Source organism: Mucor mucedo (genome assembly GCF_025094135.1).
Source record: "Mucor mucedo strain NRRL 3635 chromosome Unknown EV154scaffold_181, whole genome shotgun sequence".
Taxonomy (NCBI): Eukaryota; Fungi; Mucoromycota; class Mucoromycetes; order Mucorales; family Mucoraceae; genus Mucor; species Mucor mucedo.
The window spans coordinates 16,339-40,848 of record NW_026252465.1 but is presented as its reverse complement, the minus strand read 5'-3'; the positions used below and the strand labels follow the sequence as shown (position 1 = coordinate 40,848).

The 24,510-nt window shown below is 36.4% G+C and overlaps 9 protein-coding genes across 9 annotated transcripts; 5 read left to right on the top strand and 4 right to left on the bottom strand.

Moving 5' to 3' along the window:
* Positions 1 to 395: 395 nt before the first annotated feature.
* EV154DRAFT_540608 (emp24/gp25L/p24 family/GOLD-domain-containing protein) lies at positions 396 to 1,096 on the bottom strand (the record flags this gene model as incomplete). Its single annotated transcript, XM_051604427.1, has 2 exons — positions 396 to 878; positions 938 to 1,096. The coding sequence occupies 2 exons, from the start codon at positions 1,094 to 1,096 to the stop codon at positions 396 to 398; spliced, it is 642 nt and encodes a 213-aa protein (XP_051451571.1).
* A 155-nt stretch (positions 1,097 to 1,251) lies between these two features.
* EV154DRAFT_452603 (uncharacterized protein) lies at positions 1,252 to 2,518 on the bottom strand. The gene is made up of 6 exons (XM_051597269.1): positions 2,379 to 2,518; positions 2,290 to 2,311; positions 2,057 to 2,221; positions 1,853 to 2,002; positions 1,694 to 1,789; positions 1,252 to 1,634 (listed from the first exon to the last, which is right to left on the bottom strand). Exons 1-6 carry the CDS (start codon positions 2,388 to 2,390, stop codon positions 1,606 to 1,608), a joined length of 474 nt encoding a protein of 157 aa, XP_051451570.1. The 5' UTR covers positions 2,391 to 2,518; the 3' UTR covers positions 1,252 to 1,605.
* Positions 2,519 to 3,862: 1,344 nt separating this feature from the next.
* EV154DRAFT_487345 (uncharacterized protein) lies at positions 3,863 to 4,444 on the bottom strand (the record flags this gene model as incomplete). Its single annotated transcript, XM_051598973.1, has 2 exons — positions 3,863 to 4,011; positions 4,267 to 4,444. The coding sequence occupies 2 exons, from the start codon at positions 4,442 to 4,444 to the stop codon at positions 3,863 to 3,865; spliced, it is 327 nt and encodes a 108-aa protein (XP_051451569.1).
* Positions 4,445 to 6,170: 1,726 nt separating this feature from the next.
* On the bottom strand, positions 6,171 to 8,626 carry EV154DRAFT_528428 (uncharacterized protein). The gene is made up of 2 exons (XM_051603590.1): positions 8,571 to 8,626; positions 6,171 to 8,516 (listed from the first exon to the last, which is right to left on the bottom strand). The coding sequence occupies exons 1-2, from the start codon at positions 8,581 to 8,583 to the stop codon at positions 6,292 to 6,294; spliced, it is 2,238 nt and encodes a 745-aa protein (XP_051451568.1). The 5' UTR covers positions 8,584 to 8,626; the 3' UTR covers positions 6,171 to 6,291.
* A 3,087-nt stretch (positions 8,627 to 11,713) lies between these two features.
* Positions 11,714 to 12,430, top strand: EV154DRAFT_100088 (uncharacterized protein). The gene is made up of 3 exons (XM_051593847.1): positions 11,714 to 11,844; positions 11,904 to 12,178; positions 12,240 to 12,430. Exons 2-3 carry the CDS (start codon positions 11,911 to 11,913, stop codon positions 12,317 to 12,319), a joined length of 348 nt encoding a protein of 115 aa, XP_051451567.1. The 5' UTR covers positions 11,714 to 11,844; positions 11,904 to 11,910; the 3' UTR covers positions 12,320 to 12,430.
* Positions 12,431 to 13,385: 955 nt separating this feature from the next.
* On the top strand, positions 13,386 to 15,530 carry EV154DRAFT_528424 (cytochrome P450). The gene is made up of 6 exons (XM_051603589.1): positions 13,386 to 13,824; positions 13,891 to 13,943; positions 14,010 to 14,474; positions 14,552 to 14,800; positions 14,866 to 15,061; positions 15,115 to 15,530. Exons 1-6 carry the CDS (start codon positions 13,424 to 13,426, stop codon positions 15,323 to 15,325), a joined length of 1,575 nt encoding a protein of 524 aa, XP_051451566.1. The 5' UTR covers positions 13,386 to 13,423; the 3' UTR covers positions 15,326 to 15,530.
* A 1,679-nt stretch (positions 15,531 to 17,209) lies between these two features.
* On the top strand, positions 17,210 to 18,551 carry EV154DRAFT_528422 (uncharacterized protein). The gene has a single exon (XM_051603588.1). The coding sequence runs from the start codon at positions 17,253 to 17,255 to the stop codon at positions 18,450 to 18,452; it is 1,200 nt and encodes a 399-aa protein (XP_051451565.1). The 5' UTR covers positions 17,210 to 17,252; the 3' UTR covers positions 18,453 to 18,551.
* A 744-nt stretch (positions 18,552 to 19,295) lies between these two features.
* EV154DRAFT_392463 (uncharacterized protein) lies at positions 19,296 to 19,934 on the top strand (the record flags this gene model as incomplete). Its single annotated transcript, XM_051595132.1, has 1 exon — positions 19,296 to 19,934. A coding segment is annotated over one exon (639 nt), but the record flags the coding sequence as incomplete, so codon positions are not given.
* Positions 19,935 to 22,379: 2,445 nt separating this feature from the next.
* Positions 22,380 to 24,240, top strand: EV154DRAFT_528419 (amino acid permease/ SLC12A domain-containing protein). Its single transcript, XM_051603587.1, has 2 exons — positions 22,380 to 22,626; positions 22,715 to 24,240. The coding sequence occupies exons 1-2, from the start codon at positions 22,482 to 22,484 to the stop codon at positions 24,160 to 24,162; spliced, it is 1,593 nt and encodes a 530-aa protein (XP_051451563.1). The 5' UTR covers positions 22,380 to 22,481; the 3' UTR covers positions 24,163 to 24,240.
* Positions 24,241 to 24,510: the final 270 nt, after the last annotated feature.

Sequence of the window (24,510 nt, the reverse complement as noted above, 5' to 3'; positions counted from 1 at the left end):
TTCGCGTGTCTTTGTTCAATTTTCGGCATTAAGCGGCGAATGAAAATACGCATAATGGAGGGGCCCAACAACTCATGAGCTTCCCATCATGTAAGGGAATAGTGTGCAGCATGTAAGTATATATATATAAATATGTAAAAAGACTCTAGATCTCTCACATTATACGTGTACACTTTCAAGCTCGTACGATATCTTCTTGCCCATAATGAAATCAGGTTATGTAATAGGAGCTACTAACTGTGTACCTTTAATAGATCATTTAATCCCCTGTTATTGGCTGCGTGCACTCTCTCTCTCTCTCTCTCTTTATCTCTCTCTGTCGGTATATATCACATATTCATCCAAGATTAGTATGGAAAGAGTTGATTTATTGTCTGAATAGGTAAACCACTTTTTTAAACACCACCTCGCTTGACGTTGAAAAAGTTCTTGACGACAAAGACTTGTAAAGCGGCCATGGCCATGATGGCGATACTTTCCATGAATGCAAACCAAAAGATTCTGTCCTGGGTAGAAGCAACCGTAGCGAAGTTTCTGTTTTCTCGTGTACGAAAGTATTTCTGAGTACGTGCAATATTGGTTAAAGACCCTGATAATCTGAACAAGGATTCCTCCATTTCGGTTAAAGTGGCAGGTTGTTCTTTACCCGAGGCATCCTTTTGAAAATTAGGTCGAACTTCATGCTCAACAGAGATTTCGAAATCCACAAGCTTCTCAGCAAAGGTGGACATATCGTTGGAGAAACAAAAGGCATATTCTCCAGCATGTTGTGCTGTGAATACATAATCACCTTGTCGTTCATGTTCACCGTTTAAGATAGAGGCACCGTTAGGTCCGGTAATGTCGAAATCAATGTCAAAAGAGCCACCTTGTTGAACCTACTCTGACAGAGTTTTAGTTTTCTTTCACTTTTCTTCAATGATTATTTGTATCTCACCGCGAAATAAAATCCAAGCTTCTTTCCCGGTTTGTCTGCCCAACTATAAAAACAGGCCTTTTCGTTGGCTGCAATGTTGTATGTTAAAGCGGTGGCTTCAGAACCATGAGGATACAAAGCCACTAAAAACAAGCCAACGATTAAATACAGTAACGACATTTTTTTTTTTTATTATTATTATTATTACAGAGAAAAAGAAAAGGTAATAACAAAAAAAAGTTGGCATCTTTTCATTGGGGGAGAACCCTCGTGGAGAGAGGGTCCCGATTTGTGCTTCCGCCCAAAAAAATTGTTTTTTATTTTTTTTGTTAAGGCTGAAGTATTAGGGGGCGATAAAGCAGACCTGATAAAATAAAAACGCTGCTCATATCTTTATAGTGATGCCTTTTCCTCTCCTTTGAGTTTAATAAGCATGAATGCTGAGAACCGGTTAATCCGCCCTCAAGTGATTCGCCCTGAAGTGATCCATCCGTCGAGTTCGCCTACCCAATAATAAACCCAGTTTCAGCCAAGTAGACGCCGATACAAAGTGAGACCCTATATTTTATAAACAAAGATGTATGCAATGTTCATATGTATTTTTTTGGGAGGTAGGTAAAAAAAAAGGTATGTATGATTTATTTTAATAGAGCGTAGAAGAAAATGGCGTATTCTTTTTTTTTTTTTTTTTAGTTTGACAAAACAATAGTGACAAAGTCTACAGAAATAAAGTTTAGTTCATGGTCCTCTCATTTTGATAGTCTAAAAATACTTTACCAACATAGTTAATACGACCGTCTTTGCCAACTTCAACTTCCTTCAAGAGTTCGTTGACTTCATCTTCATTCAATTTTTCACCAAGGTTGGTCAAAACTATAACGAAAAACAGTTAGTTTTTTTTATATTTTCCTCAAATGAACGGTTGTTTGTAGTTACCGTAACGTAATTCACCAGCAGAAATATAACCGTCACCTTCCTTATCAAAGACTTGGAAACCTTGAATGAACTCCTGAGAAGAACCTGCAGGCTTGAAACCATCAGGTCGCGTGAGAATAGACAAAAAGGTACCAAAATCAATATCGAATTCTAAAACAAGGCATGAGTTTCATATGATCTCCTTATTACATGCTATTTTATTACCTTGAGTCTCGGGTACGTTCTTTGACTTTGCGGTTTCCTTGACAAGTTCAGAAACTTCGGCTTGGGTGGGGTTTTGTCCAAGACCTCTCAAGAGGTCACCGAGGTTGACGGAGGAAACAGTGCTGTTACCCTTCTTGTCATATAAAGAAAAAGCTTCCTTCCATTCTACATTATCATTGTTAGATGATGGAAAATAAAAATACAGATGAGAAAGAAAAACGTTATATAGTTACCATCGAGTTGTTCTTGTGTAGGCTAAACAATAAAGAAAACCGTTAGTTCTTCTCTTTATTATTCTATTCATCCCTTGTTATATACATACTGCTTTGCTCATTTTATATTTTCTCTTATTTCAATTAGTAAAAGGGGAGAGTGAAAAGAAGAAGAAAAAAAAACCTCCCAAATCTTAATCATAACCGGATTTCAAAATATTTTTCAATACAAGCCGTGACGTTTCTTACTGTGTTGCACTACTGATACACTTTGAAAACATGTTCTATCCTCATCCTCTCTTTTACAGAGCTGTTCTTCTTTCATATAAACAACTTTCTCTCCATTCCCTTCTCTTTCTCTGTATCTCCCTCTCTCTTTCCTATGCGTTGTTGATATTGGTCATCTGAGTTGGAATTTGTACGCGATCATTTTTTTATTTAAATCAGCCTCACCCCAAAAAATTAATTGTTTTAGCCACACTGCTGTTATTCGGATTAGGTGTAACTTTTTTTTTCATTCAGCAGGTGTCTGCCTTTGTAAATTGAAGTCACTGATATACATATCTTTAAAATATAGCGATATAATGTAAAAACACGCACTGTTGAGAGGGTCATCAATCAGGTTACTTTATGATGACCACACCATTCTATTCAGACAGTGAACAATTTTTAACTAAAATATGAGTAATCAGCATCTCTGATAGAACGTATGACACTGCGTCTCACATCGCGTATCAGTGTTAATCAATACAAATCAACCTCAGTTCCGACTAAAAGTATGACTGGTGCAAACTGCATGGCGCATTAAACCAGTATACAACTAGTTTTAAGAGGAGAAACCAGATGTAACAAAAATAGCCTTGCTGAGTTCGGTTTTATTCAGGAGCAACCAAGAGATAGCCATTGTGCTTCGGATGCACGCACAACACAGGAATGCTGCTATAGAATCGACGGTTAGATTTCTACAGGCTAAAGATTTTGTGACTAAAGAGTCGAAATAATATTCTTTTTTCTCGTATTCAGCTTTGTGGTGTATTTAAGTATTTTCGTTTTATTTAGTGCGGTTACTAATATGATATTGTTAATGTTGTCGCTTATACGCGTCTATTAGTGTGATTCATATTTCTTTATTAGTTACTTCCCGCTGATTCTTGACCTCATAGCTCTACCAGTATTTTTAAAACTGTTTTTTTATCTGAAGCGGATAATAATCTATCCATTTCCTTAACGCTGTGGTTTGTACAAACCTTAATTTACGTATAATCAGGGTATTAATCGACAGTGTTTAGTCAAAATCATTGATAAATTCAGAGTTATGTCCAAAAATCTAAAACAAGTTGGTGCTCTTATCAAAAAATATTTTAAAATCTGTATGTGATAATCTTGTAGGGTGCTTATATGCCAACCACGTTTTATATGTATAGCACTAAAAAACTTTCCAGCGGTAGCGGTAAAGCTTAGACCGCCAAAAGTTAACCGGCCGGTATCAGTTTAAGCTTAGACCGCCAAAAGTTAACCGGCTGGTAGCAGTTTAAGCTTACACCGTTACCGGTGGTAGCAATTTAAGCTTAAACCGATACTGCCGGTATCCGTTTTAAGTTCGAATAAACCGCTGGAAAATTTCAAGGTGATAGTACTGCAAAATGAGCAACAGCTCCCCTGTGCCACAACATGCGTAAAACCACAAAGCTTCACATTGGAAGACACTTTGTACATCTTTACTGACACGGGAGTACAAGCGACCTAAAATCATTTTCTCGCAACTCTCCTCGCTTTTTTATAGGAGGGGTGTGATTTCAAAAAGAAAATAAGTAGCGCAGCCTGTAGCATTATAAAATCTTGATTGACACTAACACGATTATGCGCTTAAAACATGGCCAAACAGAATATAATAATGCTTTTCATAATGAACTCAAAAAAAAAACATTTGAATCTAAAAAAAGGGGAAACCTGATACGAATTATAAAAAACCGCCGCATGCTAGCGATAACATATTACATGGAATGTTGCCCATCTTCACGATTTTCTCAAAGATCAATCCAGTATGTGGAAGAAACCTGTGTATCTTGTATCCTGAAAGAAAACCGGGTATCAAATGAGTGCAAGATTGAGAAATAAAACAAAGTCCCAACAAGATTGAAAATGTAACAGGGTGAGCTTCACGATCAATTAGCATTGGTTAAGCCAAACCCCACCAGTAGAATGCACAAGTGTAGTTTCAAACTAACCTAAGAAACAAAATACATGGACTCATGACTGTATATTTATATTAAAATTGAACAGCAAAAAGATATATGACAATCAATAACTATTACTGGCTGCAAAATCAATATATCACTAACGTCAGCAAAGTTGATGCTATAACTGCACATCAGTAGTAAGGTGGATATCTACTCAAATAAAACCATCGACAAATGACATCATGTTTTTGGAGTTAAGGGAAACGTACTTGTGGGACGCGTTACACGATGCTTAAAGTTTTGCACCGGCTTTCTTGTTTTAGAGCACCGAGATCATTCAAGATTAGGATCACTCATGGTTCTCATATTAAACAACAATAAAAGATATATGGTATTAACTGCGTACCACGCATAGTTTGATGATGATTTATTGCCCGAAGACCAACTATCATCTTTATTTTTTCTTGACATCTATCAAGTATATTTTTGTTGAATACAAATGATTGTACGACGCTTGCAGTTATTGCCTTAATATATATTCCAGCCGAAAATAATGCTTTTGTTTTTTCAGAGTTGCTGTCTGTGCTCCTATTTAAAAAAAGGTATTGGAGATCATGATTCGCTCACTTATTTATTAGGTTATTGCCCTGATTTTGACCAAGAAAAATCTATTGATCACACATTCTTACCCAAAACAGTGTTGTACAAGACATAGCTTTTCGTAAGAATTGTTTGTTTGTTTACTTTGTCTAAAAAAAACGTGTAAACAGGTATTAATAAAAAACGATTCTGTTTTAAATGGGCGTTCGCCATCAAGAAGAACAGCTTCTTGATAACTAATAATCCACTTGAAGATAACTCATTAAATGCTTTTGTGTGTTTTAATTATATGAACCTAAAGAAAGGTTTACAATAATTGATCGACATAAAAAATAATCAGCTCACTTTTATTATTGTTTTTATTTTTCAGGGCACTTAAATCTGCAACATTTTAACTTTTTTTCACTGCTGCGGCAAATGGTACATGTGCTACGTATCACTTTTACACACGCGATTTTTAAATTTATGCATCCTACATTTTTTTTTTTTATTTTTATTTTTTGGCAATCGGCCGCGGTATATGAAGGGCCTGTGAAAAAAGTCTCGTGAGTATAGCAATTACTCTTTGTTAAGTATAGGAAAGATAAGAATAATCTGTATATTCGCGATTACGGCAAGTGGTGATTTCATTTTCAAAAGCCTCCAATGTGTAGATGATACTATTTGCTGATGACTTTTTATGAGTAGTTGTCTAAATACAATCTATATGACTGATATCATAAAAACTTTGTGTCCATTGTGAGTCATGTGTGTTTGTGAGTCATGTATGTTTGTTATGTCTCTTACTATAAACAAAAACATTTGGGTAACGTAGGTATAATTATCGGCAGCTGATGTCAACAAAGGCGTTTTGGGATTTTTTTTTATTATGTTTGTCCGAAAATTGTTAAAGCTGCTGGCATGTGTCAACGCATTAAATGATTTTTATCCGAAATTTTAAAAATACAATTTTGCACACGTTAGTTTTATGTCCCGCATTGATTTGTGTTGCAACCTTTTCTTTCTTTTTCTAGAAGTAATTAATTATATTTTTGTAGTAAATGCTTAATAAAAGTTAGATTGATACGTGGTTTGCAGTCTAAATAAGACCATTTTAAAAGTTTATTTAAATAAAAAAAAAGGAACAAAAACAAGTAGGATAAAATGAATAAAAAAAAAAAAAGATAAAGTGAGAAAAAAAAATTGAAATGAAATCCAGCAAAAAAAAACGGTGAAAAAAATACTGGATTGAAAACCTAGAAGATTAGAGTGATCGACTTCTGCCGAGATGTCTGCTTATTTTTGCGTTACCAGCACTCAAATCTAAGAACATGTTTTCAATTTGAAAGACACGGGGGGGTGTCTCGTTAATCTCAGGAAAAGCAGAAGTGGTATAAACACTGGTTACAGGTAAATGGATAAATTTGTCGGGCTCCGCCTGTCTTGGTGAATTCACGGTCAAATGAGCAAAATCCAATATTCCATCTTCAGGAGTTAATGGTTCGTCGTTAACTGACAATGGGAGCGGCGTAATACTAGTTTCATCACGGTGTAATATCTTTAATACACTAGAGGGTTTCTTTTTGTTGCGATTTGCGGACTTTTCACTATTGGGAGTTTCGTGAGTAGTTGGGTTTGCCAGTTCTTGTTGAGCTTCAACGAGCCCTTGATCTGCGGCCCGTTTAAACCAAAATTTTGATAAATCTTGGCATTGTGCAACGCCATATCCACGACTGTATAACCTTCCGATACCGAATTGAGCTTGAGCGTTTTTATCATTCTCATCTGCAGCTAGGTAGCATGACATGGCTTTTTCGTAATTTTGAGGTGTTCCATAGCCTTCTTCGTGACATTTTCCTAGCATATATTGACCAAAAGAGCAGCCCTGTTTAGCTGACTTGACAAAAAAAGATAAAGCCAATGAAGCATCTTTTTTATTAACGCCCAATCCGTTGAGATGCATATCTCCGATACTACATTGAGCAAAAGCATTCTTGTTATTTATTAATGATTTTCGGTACCAATGCATGGCACGCACAAAGTCTTGTGGGGTACCATGGCCAAAACGATAGCAATGTCCAACCTGATTCTCCGCATCCGAGTGTTTCTTTTCAGCAGACTTGATAAAACAATTGTAAAAGGCATAGTTGTAGTCAACCTCAACACCACGACCGTAATAGTACATCAAACCAAGATTGTACAGACCAGTAGCATTTTCATTAACGGATATGGATTCCTTGAACCAGAATAAGGATTTTTCGTAATTTCGAGTGGTACCCACGCCTTTCATGTAGCATTCACCTACTGAGTTTTGTGCATCTGGGAAATTCTGAAAGGCCGACTTAAGAAACCAGTGGAAAGCCAGCTCATGGTTTATTTTGACGCCTTGCCCTGAAGAGTACAAACATCCAAGATGATATTGTGCCGCCGGATTATTATCGTTAAGGGCCGCTTTTTCAAAGTACTCTCTGGCCTTTATAAAATTCTTGTTTGCCAGATAATATAAACCAAGTTGCGTTTGACCTTCAGAATAGTTTTGGGCAGCAGACTCCATAAAGTATCCAAAAGCAACAGCAGAATTTTTTCGAATACCAAGACCTTGCATGTGCATCAATCCGAGGGTATATAAGGCAGCAGGATTTCCATCATTATTAACAGCTTTGGTCAGCCAAATCTCGGCTTGCCCAGAGTTTTGTTCGGTTCCACGGCCATACAAATGACAAAGACCAACTTCAACTTGGGCTTTGGAACAGCGTTGAGAACCCGAAAGTTCCATCCAGTATAGAGCGCTAACATAGTCTTTATCACCTTCAAGTCCTTGACGAAACATTTCTGCGATATTTAGCTGAATGAAAGGATTCTTTTTCCTTGCTGCTCTTTTAAACCAATACAATGCCTTGTCACGATTTGGAGGAGAGACGCGTCCCTCAATGTAAAAGACCCCCAAGTTATTTTGAGCAATGGAGTCATCTTGATTGGCTGCTTTTTCAAATAAAGCAAAAGCAAGATTATCATTTTGGGGCATTACTTCTCCCGTGCAGTACATGTTTCCTAGCTGGCATTGGGCCTTAGCTTGTCCTTGATCGGCTGAAATTTTAAACAATTGAAATGCCTTTTCAAGATCTTTATCAACGCCTAGACCATGATAGTAAATTCTAGCCATGTAATAATATGCATTGGATTCATTGCTTCTTGCTTGGTTGTCATAATTTTGACCATTGACATACAATTGGAAAAGACGCAATGCTCTGCAAAAGTCTTGTTGTACATCGTGGCTACCAAAGTACAGAATTAAAGCTGCTCTGTAATTAGCAGTGCCATGACCATTAGACCCAGCACGTAGATAACAACTTAAAGCTTTGCAATAACTCGGCAGAAAACCTTGTCTTGTCTCGTGCAGTAGCCCATCATAGAATGCAGAATTGTTTTCATGCTCTATATCAGCAAGAGGTCTCCGGTCTATATCAGGATCACATTCAACAGCAGATTCTAAAATATTAATGTTAGGCCCATGTGTGTATATTTGTAATAAATGTTTCTTACCAGAATTGCTCATTTAACGCGTTAGTAAGTATATAAGTATATAGGAATAAAAAAAAGAAAAATAATAAAAAATGATGAATAAAAAATTTAAATGCGCAAACAGGGCATTTATTTATATTGAATTGTAGCACAGCATTGAAACAGTTTGGGTTTCTTTATTCGGTTTTTGTGCCATTATTTCTGTTTTTTTAGCAGTAACTGGGATATAAGTACGTCTTTTGTATACATGCAATTCCTTATAAAATAGAGCTGTTAAAAAAGGCGGAAAATGAAGCCAAATATACAAGCTTATTATGAATGATTATGCATTATGTACAAGAGCTAGAACCTATAGTCTAAAGGAGGTCTAGAATAAAATTAAAAGACCTATCCAAAAAAGGCTGCTCAGTATTCATTGGCCTAGCGAAAGGAAAACTCATGCAAAACAAATAATATTCTTGCATTTTTCTTAACAAACCAGAATTTCTAGGAGTAGAATTCACCAACAGTGCTATACGTAGATCTTTTTACAAAAAGTCTAAAAGGGGAATGTTTTATCAAAAATATCAACACTGCAAAAATTTTATTATAATATCTGGGTGCAATGATTACTGTTTAATCATAACGGAGAAAACCTTCGCATAAGAATGATATAGATTATATAAACTAAATTACTTAGTGAGCTTGTGAATTATTCTCATGCATGAAAATAAAAAAAAACTGGGTATGACGCCATAGCTTCAACCAAAATGTTACAGTTTAATTGTTTTGACATAAGGAACAAGGTAAAATGGTGGTCTGAAAAATTGACAAGATGTCGATTACTTATAATTTCAATGCGTTTCAATCAAACATCAGAAGGAATTTGTAATACTCGGATGTTTAAACAACCGAGATCTTGCTATACTATATCTTCCTTTAGGTAACGATTTATACATGGCTTAAGGAGACATTATTTAAAGTTGTGCAACCGATTGATTTCGTCATCGACTACCCATTCCAAAGAGAATGCGTGTGTAACAAGATAAGTACATTTGCTTAGGAAAAACTTGGTTGAAGAAAATGTTTTTTTAAAAGTACGTATCAATGGTTTGCAATTATCGATTGGGGCATATTACCGAATTTTATAAAATCCGTGGCCTAGACTATCACACAAGAAGTTGCATGAACCAAATACTCACATAATCTTTACTTTATTTTGTAAAAATTAACGGGAGTGATATTTGAATGCAGTACGTGTGAATTTTTTATGTTTATATGTATTCTATAAAACTCGTGTAGTCTAAATATAACTACAATCGATGGATCTTTTTTTTTTTTTTTGGTGGCGTGCAATCCCAAAATAACACGATAACTGCTCATTTGAAATCACACGCACACGTACACGTACACTCACACCATGACACAATATAGTCAGAGTGCATACTTTTGATTTTTTTTTTTTTTTTTTACAATCCTTCTTAAAGTTCCTTGCTCCCTATTACGTGCTAGTATTCCAATGCCATTACAACAGCTACAGTATTATTTAGTTATTTTTCAAGTTATTGTATCACACCTCCTTTCAGTTTCCCGTAAAGCAATTTTTTTCGGATTGATGTTCAACACAAAAGTAGAATATTCTGATCCGAATGATCGTTTTTACAAAAGCTATTTTTACTAATATCTTCCATAAAGGCGATCACATTATCAATGTTGGATACGATCCGGAGATATACTATTTATTTATAGACCACCGTGGACGACTAATTGCAAATTTTCTATATAAGGGTCAGCTTGTTTGGATTTAATTGGCAGAACCCGTTACGACTCATCAGAGCAAAACATCTCTACGCGTTTATGTATATTTACGCGTATCAGTGTACGGATGGATGTAACAGTCTCGAAGCTAATTACTATTCTTAATAAAATAAGAAATGGACATCATTTCTCACACTGATTGATCTTCTACCATAGGGATAGTGCTGCAGTAGCGCGGTAGTTCTTTACTGTTTTTAAACTTCTGGGCATGATTTCGGGGAAATACGTCATTTTGGTGTCCTGTTACACGGTAACTCATTTTTTTGCCTTTTAAAGATTTTTCTCGTCCATTTCCATTTCAATAAAAAGAACCTTTCCAATTTTATGTCTGTTCCAGCCTCGTTTTTAACTTATCTTTTAAAGATCAACCGCAACATTTATGTCCTTAAGGAATACTTTTTTCTGTCTTTCATCTTTAACGCTTTTTGATTTTTTTTGATTTTCATAAGATATTTATTCTAGATTCTAGTTGGTTTATGTGTGTAACGGCGCCTTAACGCCAAGGCGATCCTGACAATCTGTTTGATCGTTTGTCAAGACCTTTTCGGAACTGCTGTTACACATTAAATTACACCGATTGTTTTATAGTACACGGTCATTTGATTAGGGTGCCTTACATGCCTCTGACATATTAGCATAAATTAAAACAGTAACATCTCATATCATCCCAAGTGGACTCATATCAAATTACTTCCGTTTTCTAATTCAAATATCATTCTGCCGCATACTAAATATTGTTAGACTTTATCTCTGTATTTACAAATTTGATAACATTTTTCCCGGCTTCTTTTCAACATTTTTCTTATGCAATTCACTTGTCCTGTACAACAAAAGGTACCATAATAATACCCAAATTGATTAGCATGCGTAAACAGGTTGATTTTGAAAGGGATTCTTTTCATATGTCTTTAAAAAACTGATCCGCTTTTATCAAGCAATACGATAGGAGTTGGAATTTCTGACATTCCTTGTAACACAGGGCGACCTACAACCATACTTGCCAAAGTGCATGACTTTAATGCAATCACACGCCATTGCCTATAACCAAACCTCTAAGCCATCGGGTGACGTCAATCTGTTTAGATAAAAAAATTTTATTCTCTATGTTTTTTTTTCTTCTTCTTCGTGCCAAAAGTTCTGACATGGTGATTCGTGTTCATTGCTTGAAGTCACACAACGCAACTTGGACTCTTGACAATTCGCTATGCTATGGTACTTCTATGCCTTGAACCTTTTACGAGCCTTTGGTGTGATTAACCGGATAGGTCTGAAAGCTTCCTGGTTATAGTAACAAGGTACTGGGTGTTAGAACTGATCCGGTACACCAGCGGAATTGAGGTTCGCAGACGGTTTGTCGAGTTTTACGTCACCTTCCCCACATGGCTATTTGATTTCAATTATATTGTTCGTTTACCTTGATCATCGTCTCATTCAAGTGTATTGGTGTTAGTCGGTCAATCATTGGTGTCACTCAGCAAGCACATACTCCGGAGAAAATGTAAGCAACTGTTATGCGGACATAGATTGTGCAGTTACTAACAAGTACGCGATGTTTAGCTAATGTATGATTATCAGCAAGAATAAGGTCTTGAGAAACTACATCACTATCAGCAAGTACAGTGTCAACAGCAAGTATATGGTCAACAGCAAGTATATGGTCAACAGCAAGTATATGGTCAACAGCAAGTGTATGGTCAACAGCAAGTATATGGTCAACAGCAAGTATATGGTCAACAGCAAGTGTATGGTCAACAGCAAGTGTATGGTCAACAGCAAGTATATGGTCAACAGCAAGTATATGGTTATCAGCAAGTACATGGAAATCGGAAAGTGTATGTGTGTCCTAAAGTATAAGGCTTACTATAATTTCACTATTAACATTCATAACTCTAGCTATCAGAAGTCATATGGGTATCAGCAAGTACGAATGTGTTTTCAACAAACCTTTCGTTATCAGCAAGTCTATGGCGTGAAATCAAATTACGAATAGGTCTTCAACAACCTTTTCACCATGTGGAGCATATTTTATTTATTTCTAGCATTTCAAGAGAGGAGTTGGTCTCGGTGGTTCAGGTCAGCACGCCTCTTGCCTGAGATAAATAAGTTGGGAGGATTGGGTGTCTCGTCGATCAGTTGGTTATTGACATGGAAGATGGAACTTATGTGAGGGCCGGAAGTAACTTGTTATGGAAAGCCTACAAGCCAAATTGCATAGGTAACGTTTCTAGTTGAGAACATGGCGTTTTGACCTCCTCGTAGTGATTTACAGGAGTCCCGTTTAGAGCCATCAAAATATTAAAATGCGGGTGAGTGCACACAGAGACTGACTTCCACGCAGTTGCACTTGGGCAGTTTCTTTGGAAATTGGCTAGCGAGTCTCTACTTGATTTTAAATTATAAATAAAAATATTCGAGTCCTTCGATTTTACCCTGTGTTCTACATAAAATTGAATCAGTCCAAGAAATATCGTCTTTTTGATGAAACGGTGTGGAATTATTGGAAACATTGTCCTTACGTTTTAAATAAATAAGGGGAAGCTGAGCAAGCATAAAAAGAATGATAATTATATACAAATAGGAGCTTCGGTGTATGATATTTATAAATTGTTCAAATGGGTATTGCGTTGCAACGAACTGTGATTCAAGTTCAATATCAACGTACTTTTTGGATATCATGAAATCATTGAATTCCAATCGATGGTCATATAAAATTACACAATGTGTCATAACAACTAGTATTGTTTATCTCTCTGATAATTCAATTTTTTAAAAAAATGAAAGGTAAGACAAACAAAACTTTTATCATTACTCGAGGCGAAAAACTTTATGCTACATTTTAAGCGCCACTGATGGGATACTCTAAGAGTAAAGGGGTTTTATAATCATTTTATACACAATTTTAAGATATTGTATGTTCTGTGTAAGCTTTTAATTATAAATGTACTTTTGATAGCGTTCATCCTTTCTTTTTTTGGATTCCAGGCCGAGACAATTGTCTGTGTTCCCTTGATTTGTAACATTTATAAACACATTTTCTTTCCTTGTTAATCTATCTTTTTTTTTTTTTGCTGTAGAACATGGAAAAAGTGAACACTTTTGTTAATTCGTTCCCTCAGCGTTTCGAACGTGAAAGGACGGCCATCCTCAGTATCGCTGCTGCCACTGCTCTTTTATATGCAACATACAAGATTGTCGACAAATCCAGCAAAAAGAAATCAGGACTTAAAGACATTCCTTCACCTAGCATTTCATACCCGTACGTGGGCCATATGTTTTCCTTGGGAAAGTCGCCCTGTAAAAAAATTACTCAATGGCATAAAGAAGTGGGTCATATTTTCAAATTGGATATGGGAATACAGACTTGGATCTTGATTGACGATCCATTGCTAGCTCATAAAATCTTTGTCACCCATGGTGTTGCTTCATCCGACCGTCCTCATTCTACTTTTGCTTATGAGTACTATAGTTTCAAAGGAAAGTAAGTTCTAATTCTTTCACCCGTCGATCCGAAATTACTGTTGTACTTAACACAAACCAAAAATAGAGGTGTCGCATTTGCTCCAGCTTCTAAAAATTGGAAAATTGCTCGAGGAGCAGGTATTTCATGACACAAGATTGAGACAATTAGTAAACTCACGCATTAAGGAAAATTTCTAAATTTAGTTCAAACCATTATCGCACCCAAAGTAGTAGATACTCATTATCTGGGACCTATAAAGACAGAAGCCATAGCCCTGGCGGATCGATTGATAGCATACTCCAAAATCAAAAACGGTGTCGATCCAATCGAATACTTGCATTTAAACTCGATGAACCTTATTTTTAAAGCGGCATTTGGTAAAGTTTTCTCATCTGTAGAAGACCCAGATTTTATTTCTATTTCTGCATTGATCATGAAAACCATTGCTTTCACTGGCATAGAACGTGATTTGCCCAACTTTTTGCCCATTTTCGCTGTTGTGGATTATTGTACTGGGGCACGTACCTCAATGAAAAATTTTATTGAGAACGAACGTGACCCCGCTTACAAAAGATTGATCAACGAAGCGCTTGGAAGCGAAGGGACAAATTTTGTGAAGGCACTCCAAAATTTTGACTTTAACGACGAGGATAAAATTGCCATCATATGTGAGAAAGAAATATAAAATAGTAATCATGGGAGGTACTAATATACTGCTTTCGTACATATTATGTTTTTATTGTAGCGGATTTGATTAATGGTGGGTCCGATACGGTTTCCGTAACACTGAACTGGGTTTTTGCTATCATGTGTAACTACCCTCTTGTTCAAAAGAAGACAGCCGATGAAATAGACTCCTTTATCCAACAACACAAGCGTCATCCCGAATTTGCTGACAGAGATGAACTTCCGTATTGTGTGGCCATGCTTAAAGAATGCCTGAGATTTAGGCCCGCTACCCCTTTTGGTATACCTCATTGCGCAAGAAATGACAGTATGTATATAAAAAAACCCATAACTTTAACATGGTTACTGTTATCAACAACATTTTTACTATAGTTGTGGTAGATGGATATTTAATTCCAAAAGGTGCTACACTTATCACCAGTATGGAGAGTATGCATCAAAATCCCGAGGTCTATGCTGAACCTTTACGTTTTTATCCCGAGCGATTTCTAAATAATCTCAAAACAATGGATGCCGCTGCCAAGGGTAAATTGGAAGAACGAGACCATTTCAACTTTGGATGGGGAAGGTAAATAAATAGTCGTAGGGTTACCATACGTAAACTCACATTATATGTTTAAGACGTTTGTGTGCGGCCGTTTATATGGCAGAAGTCGAACTTTTTATGGCCTTTGTTCAAGTCATTACAAGGTGTACTATTGAGCCTGTCAGAGATATTGACGGTAAAGAACATTTTCCAGACATAGAGAACTCGATTATTAAAGGTTTGATTCTTTCACCTGTTCCACACAAACTTAACTTCATTGAACGTAAACAATCTCTTGAACAATAAGAAGGTTTGTAATACTGCATATACTTCTTTCAAGGATACTGATTCTATAGATCAGTAATTGATTATTAAACTAGGTGATGCAACAACTGTATATTCAAACTTCTTTATTTCTTGTGTGGATCCAACACCGCCATCATAGTTAATGCCAATTATAATGACATTGGCATCCCATGTTACTTTAATAAAATTGACCATTACAGCAGCATTATCTCTTCATTTCTTTACTTACTGAGTTATTACTAAAGCAGAAATATCAATTAATTTGAATTCATTTGGTAATTAGCTCTTTTTTCGTCATTATCATAATCAATATAAGTCAAAATAATATGCGCTTGCATTTCCGGGACCTCTTTTAAATAAATTCTAGCTATACTTCGTGTGTTTTATTGAAGTCTTCGACTTTAGTAAGAATATCTCTAACTGTCCACCTTCAGTCATAAACTTTAAGCACATAATGGGTGAGTTAGAAGCTTTAGTTATATTATGTATAGAAATAACATGAAGATATACGATTTATTTATATGGTTTTTTTGGGATTGAGCGACCCATTAGTGAAAAATCAGTTGGCAGCTCTGGTTATTATACAAATATCAAATTCTCAGGTCAATATTGCGGAAGGAGTTATGGATGGTTGCCATGCAAGAGTTCACAAAGTTAAGTATTTTGTTGCGTATGAAAAAGTATTAACTGCCGCCTTTTGGTGCTTCTAAATCAATATAACCAATTGATAAATTATCAAAGTAAGATAGACACCATTTATCAATGATGCCTTCTTGACACGGACAATTTGGTCCTGCTCGGCATAATACATGTCCGACTGGGCTGGTGGAGATAATAATATAAACCCATTTAATAGACATCATGTCCTGCTTTACGCGATTCAAATGATTTAAATGAGGATATCTACCCCTACCGGGAACAGATCAAGTAGATCGACTACACTTTAGTAGAATCGCTCACGGTCTGAAATAAGTTGCTTCAACACCACAGCAATAGCAGGAATTACACTGATCGATGGCATTATTGTGTGCTCGGCTCGGCTTCTCTCAACATGAGCATGAGATCACTCCTGATTTTCGAGAATTAGACTCCATGTGGAATTTTCAAACGTATTGAGATGTAATAAAAAGGGAATGGACGCTTTTTTTACAAGAATCATAGACTGGTAAGCTTCGTAAAGTTTTTTTTTTTTTTTTATGTTACACTCTGCAATTGGATCCTGATGGCTTCGAGAAAGATATGTTCTCGACTTTACATTTTTATAAGTTTTATTTATTTTAAATTGTTGTTTATGCGATGAGTTGTTACTGTTGGCTTCAATCAGACCTATTTGTATTTATCTACTGGGAACATGCTTTTTTTTTTCTTTTTTTGATAGAGAAGTATTTACTTCTCCTTTGGGATTATAACTGACGTAATTCAGTTGCACAACAGTGGATACATGATGTAAGGCCGTGTAGAAACCATTATAATTTCTTATTTGTTCACACCTAAACTTATTACATGAGTAATTCTGTCAAGATATATTGCCCCCCACCCCCACCCTCACCCTCACATAAACTGAAAAGCATTTATTTTCAGAAAAAAAAAACTACCAAGGTACGGGATGCATCGTGCTGCGTTACATGGATTATTGATCAGCCGCAGAAAAATGAAAATTTGTTGCCTTCAGTGATACAAGTGCACAAGTACCACACACTGACATACGCCATATTTGAAGAAGGAGGGGGAAAAAAAGACGCCGTACCACCGAGTCCAATTAAAAGAGCTTAGAACGGCCTATTTTTCTGATTGGGGTTGTTTATCCTTTTTATACATCCGCTCTCCCAAGCAGTGATTTTAGTATAAATAAAAAAAAAAAAAAAAGAAAAAAAAAGGATTTTTCTCCCTTTTTCTCTTAAACATTAAACAAACAAAAACAAAAAAGATGGGATTCTTTTCAAGTATATTTGGGAAAGGGTCGAATAAATCATACACAAGACTTCCTAGTCCAACGACCTTTATGCGGTCAAAGCGTTGGAGAGCAATCACTATTTTGAAATATGCAATTGTTATTATTGCTGCCATTGTCATTTCTTTCTTCGCCATTTGTCAATTACAACTCAATGTAAGAGTTTATTTACGTAACTGGATATCGCATGCCGACGACGCTTATTATAAACCACTGGCTGGATGTTTTGATAGTCTACCGGATGACAGCCCTTATTTAAACGGTGTGAACCAATACACCTATGATGTTGCACCCGGTATCAGTTTGATGGAAGATTACGACTGTTATGATTTCGCTGCCACCATTAAATCAAAGCCCTTTATAGAATACCCTATTTCTAAAGAAAAGACAGTATATCATGCCTACTGGCGTTCTGACCTGGCCCCTGTCGGTCCTAAACAACTAGCTACTTTACGTTCATTTTTTGTAACTCAAAATCCCAACAATACAGTTTTATATCTCTGGTCTAATGGAGATCTCTCATTATCACCTGTGATAAAGCAGATTCAAGAACATGTGGGTGATCGACTTCAGACGAAAGTATATGTACCTCATGAATTGGCCAAAGGATCTCCCATGGAAGGTTCTCCTCATTTGGATTTTAAGGATGATAGTGGTTATCTTGATGGTGATCTTATTCGATTATTAGCCATCTATCGCTATGGTGGCATGTGGTTTGATATGGATTCCTTATTTATTCGAGATATGGCTCCGCTTTTAGAACATGAATGGTTATCACAGTGGGATTGTTTCTTACCTAACGGTTTCCCATTTAACGGTGCTTTTATGCGTTTTCACCGCAAATCACCCTATCTCTGTGAAATGTTATCCGAATTAGCCTCGGGTCCATTACCAACACCAGATACCATCGACTGGGGAGGTTACATGTATTATAGAATTTATCGTAGACTATTACATCATGGTATTCGTCCTTGGGCTGTCTTACCGTGGTGCTTTACTGATTCAGTCGTCTGTTCACCGAAAAACTCTATGCCCAACGCCTTCATCGAGGCCGATTTTGATAAGGAAAGATTATTACAGACATTCGCCTATCACTGGCACAACCAATGGAAGAAAGAACCTGGATCCTTGTTTAGATTTTTGGAAGAAAGGCATAAGGAGGCCGCTGGTTGGTAAAATACAATATACATATATCCCCCCCCCCAACCCCAAACCCTACCCTTCGCATTTGTTTTCTTGTTTTATAAAATAAAGTTTTATATTGTATTCATACTATTTTCAACCTTTAATCCCATATTTTGGAACAATGGCGGAAATTATCAGCCACAAGACTTGCTTAATCAATATTATTGTTTTCCATGCATGTGACACAGGAATAAACACAACATCAGCCGTTTTTATACACAAGCATGTCGGGGTACGCCAAGCATTTTACACGCTCTTTTAAAAAAAATAACAGAATGTAAGATGTAGATTTTGGCTGTCTCCTGGCCGAGTTTTTTTCTTCAACCTATAAAAGAGGAAGCATGAATCGCATAAAAGAATCGTATTTTTTTTTTTTTTTTGCCACGGTGCTGAAAAACTATTTGCCCAGCCACATAGTTACCCAACAACAGAAGGCACTCATGAATGGGATAAATGGTTTTACCGACATGATCAATCATTTCTCAATGTGATACAGTTGATCCAATAAATTATGTCGTCCGGGCCGAACAAAATGTCGCCCAATCAGAAATAAAATGTCGCCTAATCAGAAATAAAATGTCGCTTAATTAGAAGTAAAGTGTCGGCCAATCAGGAATTAAATTTCGCTCTCACAGGAACAAAATGTCGTCCAATCAGAAATAAGTTTTCGCTGCCGTAGGAATAAAATGTCCCCTCTTAGTTTTTCTGAGGAAGCTTTTGATTATCTCTTTCTTATAATGTCTATTGTAGCCTTACGAGATGAAGAACTCTTTTTTTTATGAAGATGGACAAAACAATATTTATAATGAAAACGGTCAATTAACGTATGATCCAATGGAAGATGTCATGTCAACTATCGACGATCCCAATATTGTTCTTGAAACTTTGGTTGATCATTCTTCTTATATGAAGAATAAGCCATTGGAAAAACAACCAACTGAAAACAAAAAGTCAACTACTTCAAAGCCAGTGAAAGTTGCCTCAAAGAGGACAAATGCAGACTATGGCATTAATCAGAGGACGACGTTCATCGATCGTATGATCGAATTACCTGTGGGACAGAGGTATGCCGCTGTGGTCGGGAGAGAATTAGGTGTCGAAGAACGAACTGCTCAGCGATGGTGGAGAAGCTACGAAGAGACTGGTGAAGTGCCGATCAAAAAATCAACCAGAAATCCAGGACGCCCAAACAACTTCACAGAGGAACACAAAGCTCACGTCTTGGACCTCGTTGATGACGATCCACAGGTTACTGTTTGTGATGTAGTTGAAAGTTTGACTAAATCCTTTGAGGATTTTTCGCTTACAAAATCAGCCATTCATAAGCACATGAACGAAACTTGTAACCTGTCAGTCAAAAAACCACATTTCGAGTCTGAGAAACGCAATAGTCCTGAAAACCTACAAGAGAGATACGAGTGGTTTATGAAATGGAAGGATTCAGATGCTGACTTCACGAAAAACTGTATTTTCATTGATGAATCAGGGTTTCATATCAATATGCGAAAGAATTACGCGTGGTCTAGAAAATCAGAGCGTGCGGTTGTAGGCTAACTAGTGCACCGGACAGTTCAGTGCACCGGACAACTACGTCAAATAAAATTGTCTAGTAGACAAAATATTTCTGTAGGACTTATTCGTCATCATTTTTTTTTCTTTTCTTTTAACCATTTCAAACGACAATTATATATTCTACTTTTATAACTTTATTCTAAATTGCTACCAAACTAAATGTCTTTATGTTAGGGTACGTCTCTGTTCAGCATGTCCTGATTCCTACTCTAAAAGAAACATCTTATTGCTGTGCAATCCTAGCAATCCTTATTGATTAACAGCAAAAACAAGACAAATGATTTTAAGATAAGTCCTTATTTTACGTTTCTATACTTTTTTGTATTTGAAAAACACAATGGTAAAGTACACATTTACCCTGCCCTACGCTGGAGAAATTTGTGGCTGCAGTTTGTCTTTAACTAGACACCCAGCTACGAGTGGGAGCAGTGCCTTGCCGTTGTGGGAAAAAGACACAGATGAACCCTGCCCTACGCCGGAGAAATTTGTGGCTGCAGTTTGCCTTTAACTAGACACCCAGCTACGAGTGGGAAGCTGTCTTTTTCCTCAAATACAAGGAATAACAAAAGGAGGGCTTATTCTAACTTTTCACAATTTTTTTTTCTAGAGAAATACTTAATAAATACTTTGTTTGGATGCTTTCAAAAAATGTTGCATACATTACAATAATGGTATACACATCAACATTTTCGGAAAGTTTGATGGGTATTTGATACTTTTATAAACACATATATAGCCAAAGCTGTTTCGACCTGTTTTATAACTAGTTTGGATTATTATGAAATAAAGTAAGCATTATAAACTATTATTTTCTTTCACATGATCAGTTCCTTTTACAAAAGTCTCTTTTAAGAACGATCCTAATCTTAAAGAAGTTGCTAAAATGAGGTATTAAATTATTTCTGTGATCTTATGTGCATTTTCTGGCAAATGTGATTACACATTTGTTAGGAGAAGCTCGTGATACTGACGAATTTTCTTCGTTTCATACAAAAAAAAAAGAGTATTCTTCGGTCAGAGTGAAAAGTGAAGACTTTGTCAAGCTCTTGAGTTGCTATTGTTTAAATTCTTTTGATGGTATTTGCTCAATCACAAATGAATTGCAGCTTTCCCTGTTTGTCTACCTCAGTATAGATACATTGCATAATGAAGATGCACCTATTCGAGCTTTAAACGCAACACAAACTACTTTGACATGCCATTACCAGTACATCATGATAAAAAATATTATTTAGCATCGTCAATGTCAGCAAATATGCCGCTGCTTTATTAGTTTACTTGATTGAATGTCAACTTATTTTTTAATCTTTTTATAAAACGAAAAGCAAACAATAAGTACATAAAATAATCCATTCCTTTAGAAAATCATTAGGAATAGGTACATAAGCACAAAAAACATCATTCCCCATAAACGGGAATGTTTAGTCAGCCTTGATCTTTTTTACACAAACATTGTTCGTTCAAGAAAAAAAAAGATCTTGATGTGAACTTTAAAAAGAACCTTTACAATATATCACGACTTTCTTGTTTTTGTCTTAGCATGTACCATACACAGAGAGGTCTGTATAATCTTTTTGTATGGTGCAATTTGATGCCTCAGACTTTGAGGCTTGATTGGCCCAACTACTGCAAAGGACTTCATCTATTTTTTTTTTTTCAAGTTCCGTGATTTAAATTAAAAACATAAGAAGCAATCGCGTTTATTTTATTTTATATCAAGATAACCCGTTAAAAGAGAAATATGTCAATGGTAATCTTATTTTTAGAGTTTGTGCACAAACCCACAGGCATATTTGAGTGTATAATACCCATAAACATTATGAACTTGTGTCAAATATAATGATTTCTTTGTTTTTGTGTTCCATCTCATTTAGTGAAACCTTAGCATTACATAACCATGACTTGACATCTAGATACATCATCTTGTTACTGTTCAGGCATCATATTTTATTTTCCCTGGTTTTTTAGAAAGCCTATTCCTCCCTAAAAAATTATTATTTTATTGAAATTCGCAGTTAATGCATTGCGACATACTTGGCTGAGATCACATTATTAGTAGCTGTTGTTCCTGCCCTTGGTAAAGAATAAGACATATAGTCAATTGTTCTGGATCAGATACAATCAACGTCAACCAATGCCACGCTTTTATTAGTGACATTAAATTCAAAGGCTACAAGATGTCATTAGCTTCCAAAAATCAATGAGACATAAAAACGAAAACGACAAAAACATTTCGTTCTCCACTCAATTTCTTGATGCAGACTTTATTAACCCGCCATCAAGAAATAAGATCTATGTCGTATCCCGATTCAATAAAATGAGCTCATCGTACTTTTTCTTTTTCTTTTTTTTTCTTTTCATCTTTTAGTGTTTTTTTTATTTGAAAAAAAAAAAAGGATCAAGCGTATACCCTTCACACATACACACCTGTACGTTTTAATATCCACCATGGCTGAAAAAGACGAAAAAACTTTAGAGGAAATCACAGACGATGCCTCGAGTTACACATCAACCGAATCTACAAAGAGTCACACTTTACAACGTGGTCTCAAAGCTCGACATATTCAAATGATTGCGTTGGGCGGTACCATTGGTAAATTACATATATATATCAATAAGCACACGCATCTCCCCTCCCCCTCCCTAAAACAAATGCTCACCATAGGCGGTTATACATGTAGGTACTGGCTTATTCATGTCTTCGGGATCAGCTATTGCAACAGGTGGTCCTGGTGGAGCGCTGGTAGCGTATGCACTAACTGGTGTTCTTGTTTTTTGCGTTATGATGAGTTTGGGAGAGATGTCAGCTCTAATTCCTGTAGCTGGTTCATTCTCTCATTTCGCTTATCGATTTGCCGATCCTTCACTTGGATTTATGCTTGGTTGGGTTTACTGGGCTAACTGGGCCGTGGGTGTTGCTGCAGAACTAACGGGTGTGTCTCTAATCATGGAGTACTGGATCACCAGCGTAAATAGCGTTGTCTGGGCAGTCATTTGTCTCGTGATTCTTGTTGCCTTGAACGTCTTTTCGGTCAAGGGGTACGGTGAAGTGGAATACTGGATTTCATTTATAAAAATCATTGTCGTTGTCATCTTTCTGATTGTCGGTTTTTGTGTAGACACGGGTGTAGCGGGTGGCATCAACTATGGTGTTTCAAACTTTCATCTGCCAGGCGGTGCTTTCCCTCAAGGATTTTTAGGTGTCTTTAACGTATTTATCAATGCTGCTTATTCCTTTAATGGTGTAGAAATTGTGGGTATTACTGCAGGAGAATCAGCTAATCCACATAAAACAGTACCTACAGCTGTCAAGCAAGTGTTCTATCGTATCATATTATTCTATATTCTTTCGATGCTTGTTATTGGTCTTGTGATACCTTACACAGATCCTAACCTTTTAAATGGTAGTAGTGATATTTCGATCTCTCCCTTTACACTTGTCTTTCAAAAGTCTGGTGCAGCTTGGGCCGCTGATATGATGAATGCCATTATTTTGATCACCATGATCTCTGCTGGTAATTCAGGTGTTTACTCCTCTTCCCGTACACTTATGGGATTAGCCAATGATGGGTTTGCTCCCAAACTATTTAGCAGAGTGACTCGCACAGGTATCCCACTTTGGTCCGTCCTGGCCACTTGTCTTGTTGGTTGCATTACTTTTGTAACTTCCCTGTTTGGAGCGGGTGTTGTATTTAACTGGTTGGTAAATTTAACGTCTCTTGCAGGCTTGATTACGTGGGTCTGTATATCGATCACGCATCTTCGATTCCGACAGGGTTATGTAGCTCAAGGTCGATCATTGAGTGCACTTCCTTACCTGGCTCCTTTCTTTCCATGGGGGGATTGGATTGTGATTGTTGCTGGTACCGTCATTATCTTTGGACAAGGCTATCACACATTTTTGGCTCCCATTGTTGCTCAAGATGTGATTAGCAGTTATATTGGATTATTTTTGGCCGTGGTGCTGTATGTTGTGCACCGAGTTTGGAAACGACCAGCACTGGTCAAGAATATGGAGATGGATTTTGAGTCGGGTACATTCCAGACGCTGGATGTCCGTCCTGAAGATGAAGGAGAGCGTACCTTGTGGAAACGTGTTTGGAAAAAGGTTCTGGAATACATTGCATAAATCAATTGTTTTTAGGCTATGAAAAATAAACTTTTTTTCTTGTAAATAAAATGTAACCTAGCGTGAGACCTCACTGTCATTAAAATTCGTATTCTAATTTACATGACTTTTTCATTGAGCCTTGATGCTGAAAAAGATCAAACTGTCATTTTTTTTTTTTTTTTTTTTTTTTTTTTTTTTTACAAAACCGAGGGCGTTAAACGTAAAAATAAAATGTTATTTGTATATAGAACGTCAGGTTGGTTAGAAAAAAAAAGCATTTGAATCCGTGATTTCCGACAGATTTATCTGCGACTTAATGAACCTAAAATAATTCTGCTAGCATAATTACTGTTTTGAGTACAGTCC

What these genes read in the sequence shown, in the direction of transcription:
- EV154DRAFT_452603 (XM_051597269.1), bottom strand. An exon ending in TGCTGGTGAATTACGTTACG is followed by an intron (nt 1,790 to 1,852) that starts GTAACTACAAAC and finishes TTTTCGTTATAG; the next exon opens with TTTTGACCAACCTTGGTGAA. An exon ending in CGGTCGTATTAACTATGTTG is followed by an intron (nt 1,635 to 1,693) that starts GTAAAGTATTTT and finishes TTATTTCTGTAG; the next exon opens with ACTTTGTCACTATTGTTTTG.
- EV154DRAFT_100088 (XM_051593847.1), top strand. Translation starts at nt 11,911, where the DNA reads ATGATTATCAGCAAGAATAAGGTCTTGAGAAACTACATCACTATCAGC. An exon ending in GTACATGGAAATCGGAAAGT is followed by an intron (nt 12,179 to 12,239) that starts GTATGTGTGTCC and finishes TCATAACTCTAG; the next exon opens with CTATCAGAAGTCATATGGGT.
- EV154DRAFT_528424 (XM_051603589.1), top strand. Translation starts at nt 13,424, where the DNA reads ATGGAAAAAGTGAACACTTTTGTTAATTCGTTCCCTCAGCGTTTCGAA. An exon ending in GAAAATTGCTCGAGGAGCAG is followed by an intron (nt 13,944 to 14,009) that starts GTATTTCATGAC and finishes TTCTAAATTTAG; the next exon opens with TTCAAACCATTATCGCACCC. An exon ending in TCATTGCGCAAGAAATGACA is followed by an intron (nt 14,801 to 14,865) that starts GTATGTATATAA and finishes TTTTTACTATAG; the next exon opens with TTGTGGTAGATGGATATTTA.
- EV154DRAFT_528422 (XM_051603588.1), top strand. Translation starts at nt 17,253, where the DNA reads ATGGGATTCTTTTCAAGTATATTTGGGAAAGGGTCGAATAAATCATAC.
- EV154DRAFT_528419 (XM_051603587.1), top strand. Translation starts at nt 22,482, where the DNA reads ATGGCTGAAAAAGACGAAAAAACTTTAGAGGAAATCACAGACGATGCC. An exon ending in TGCGTTGGGCGGTACCATTG is followed by an intron (nt 22,627 to 22,714) that starts GTAAATTACATA and finishes TTATACATGTAG; the next exon opens with GTACTGGCTTATTCATGTCT.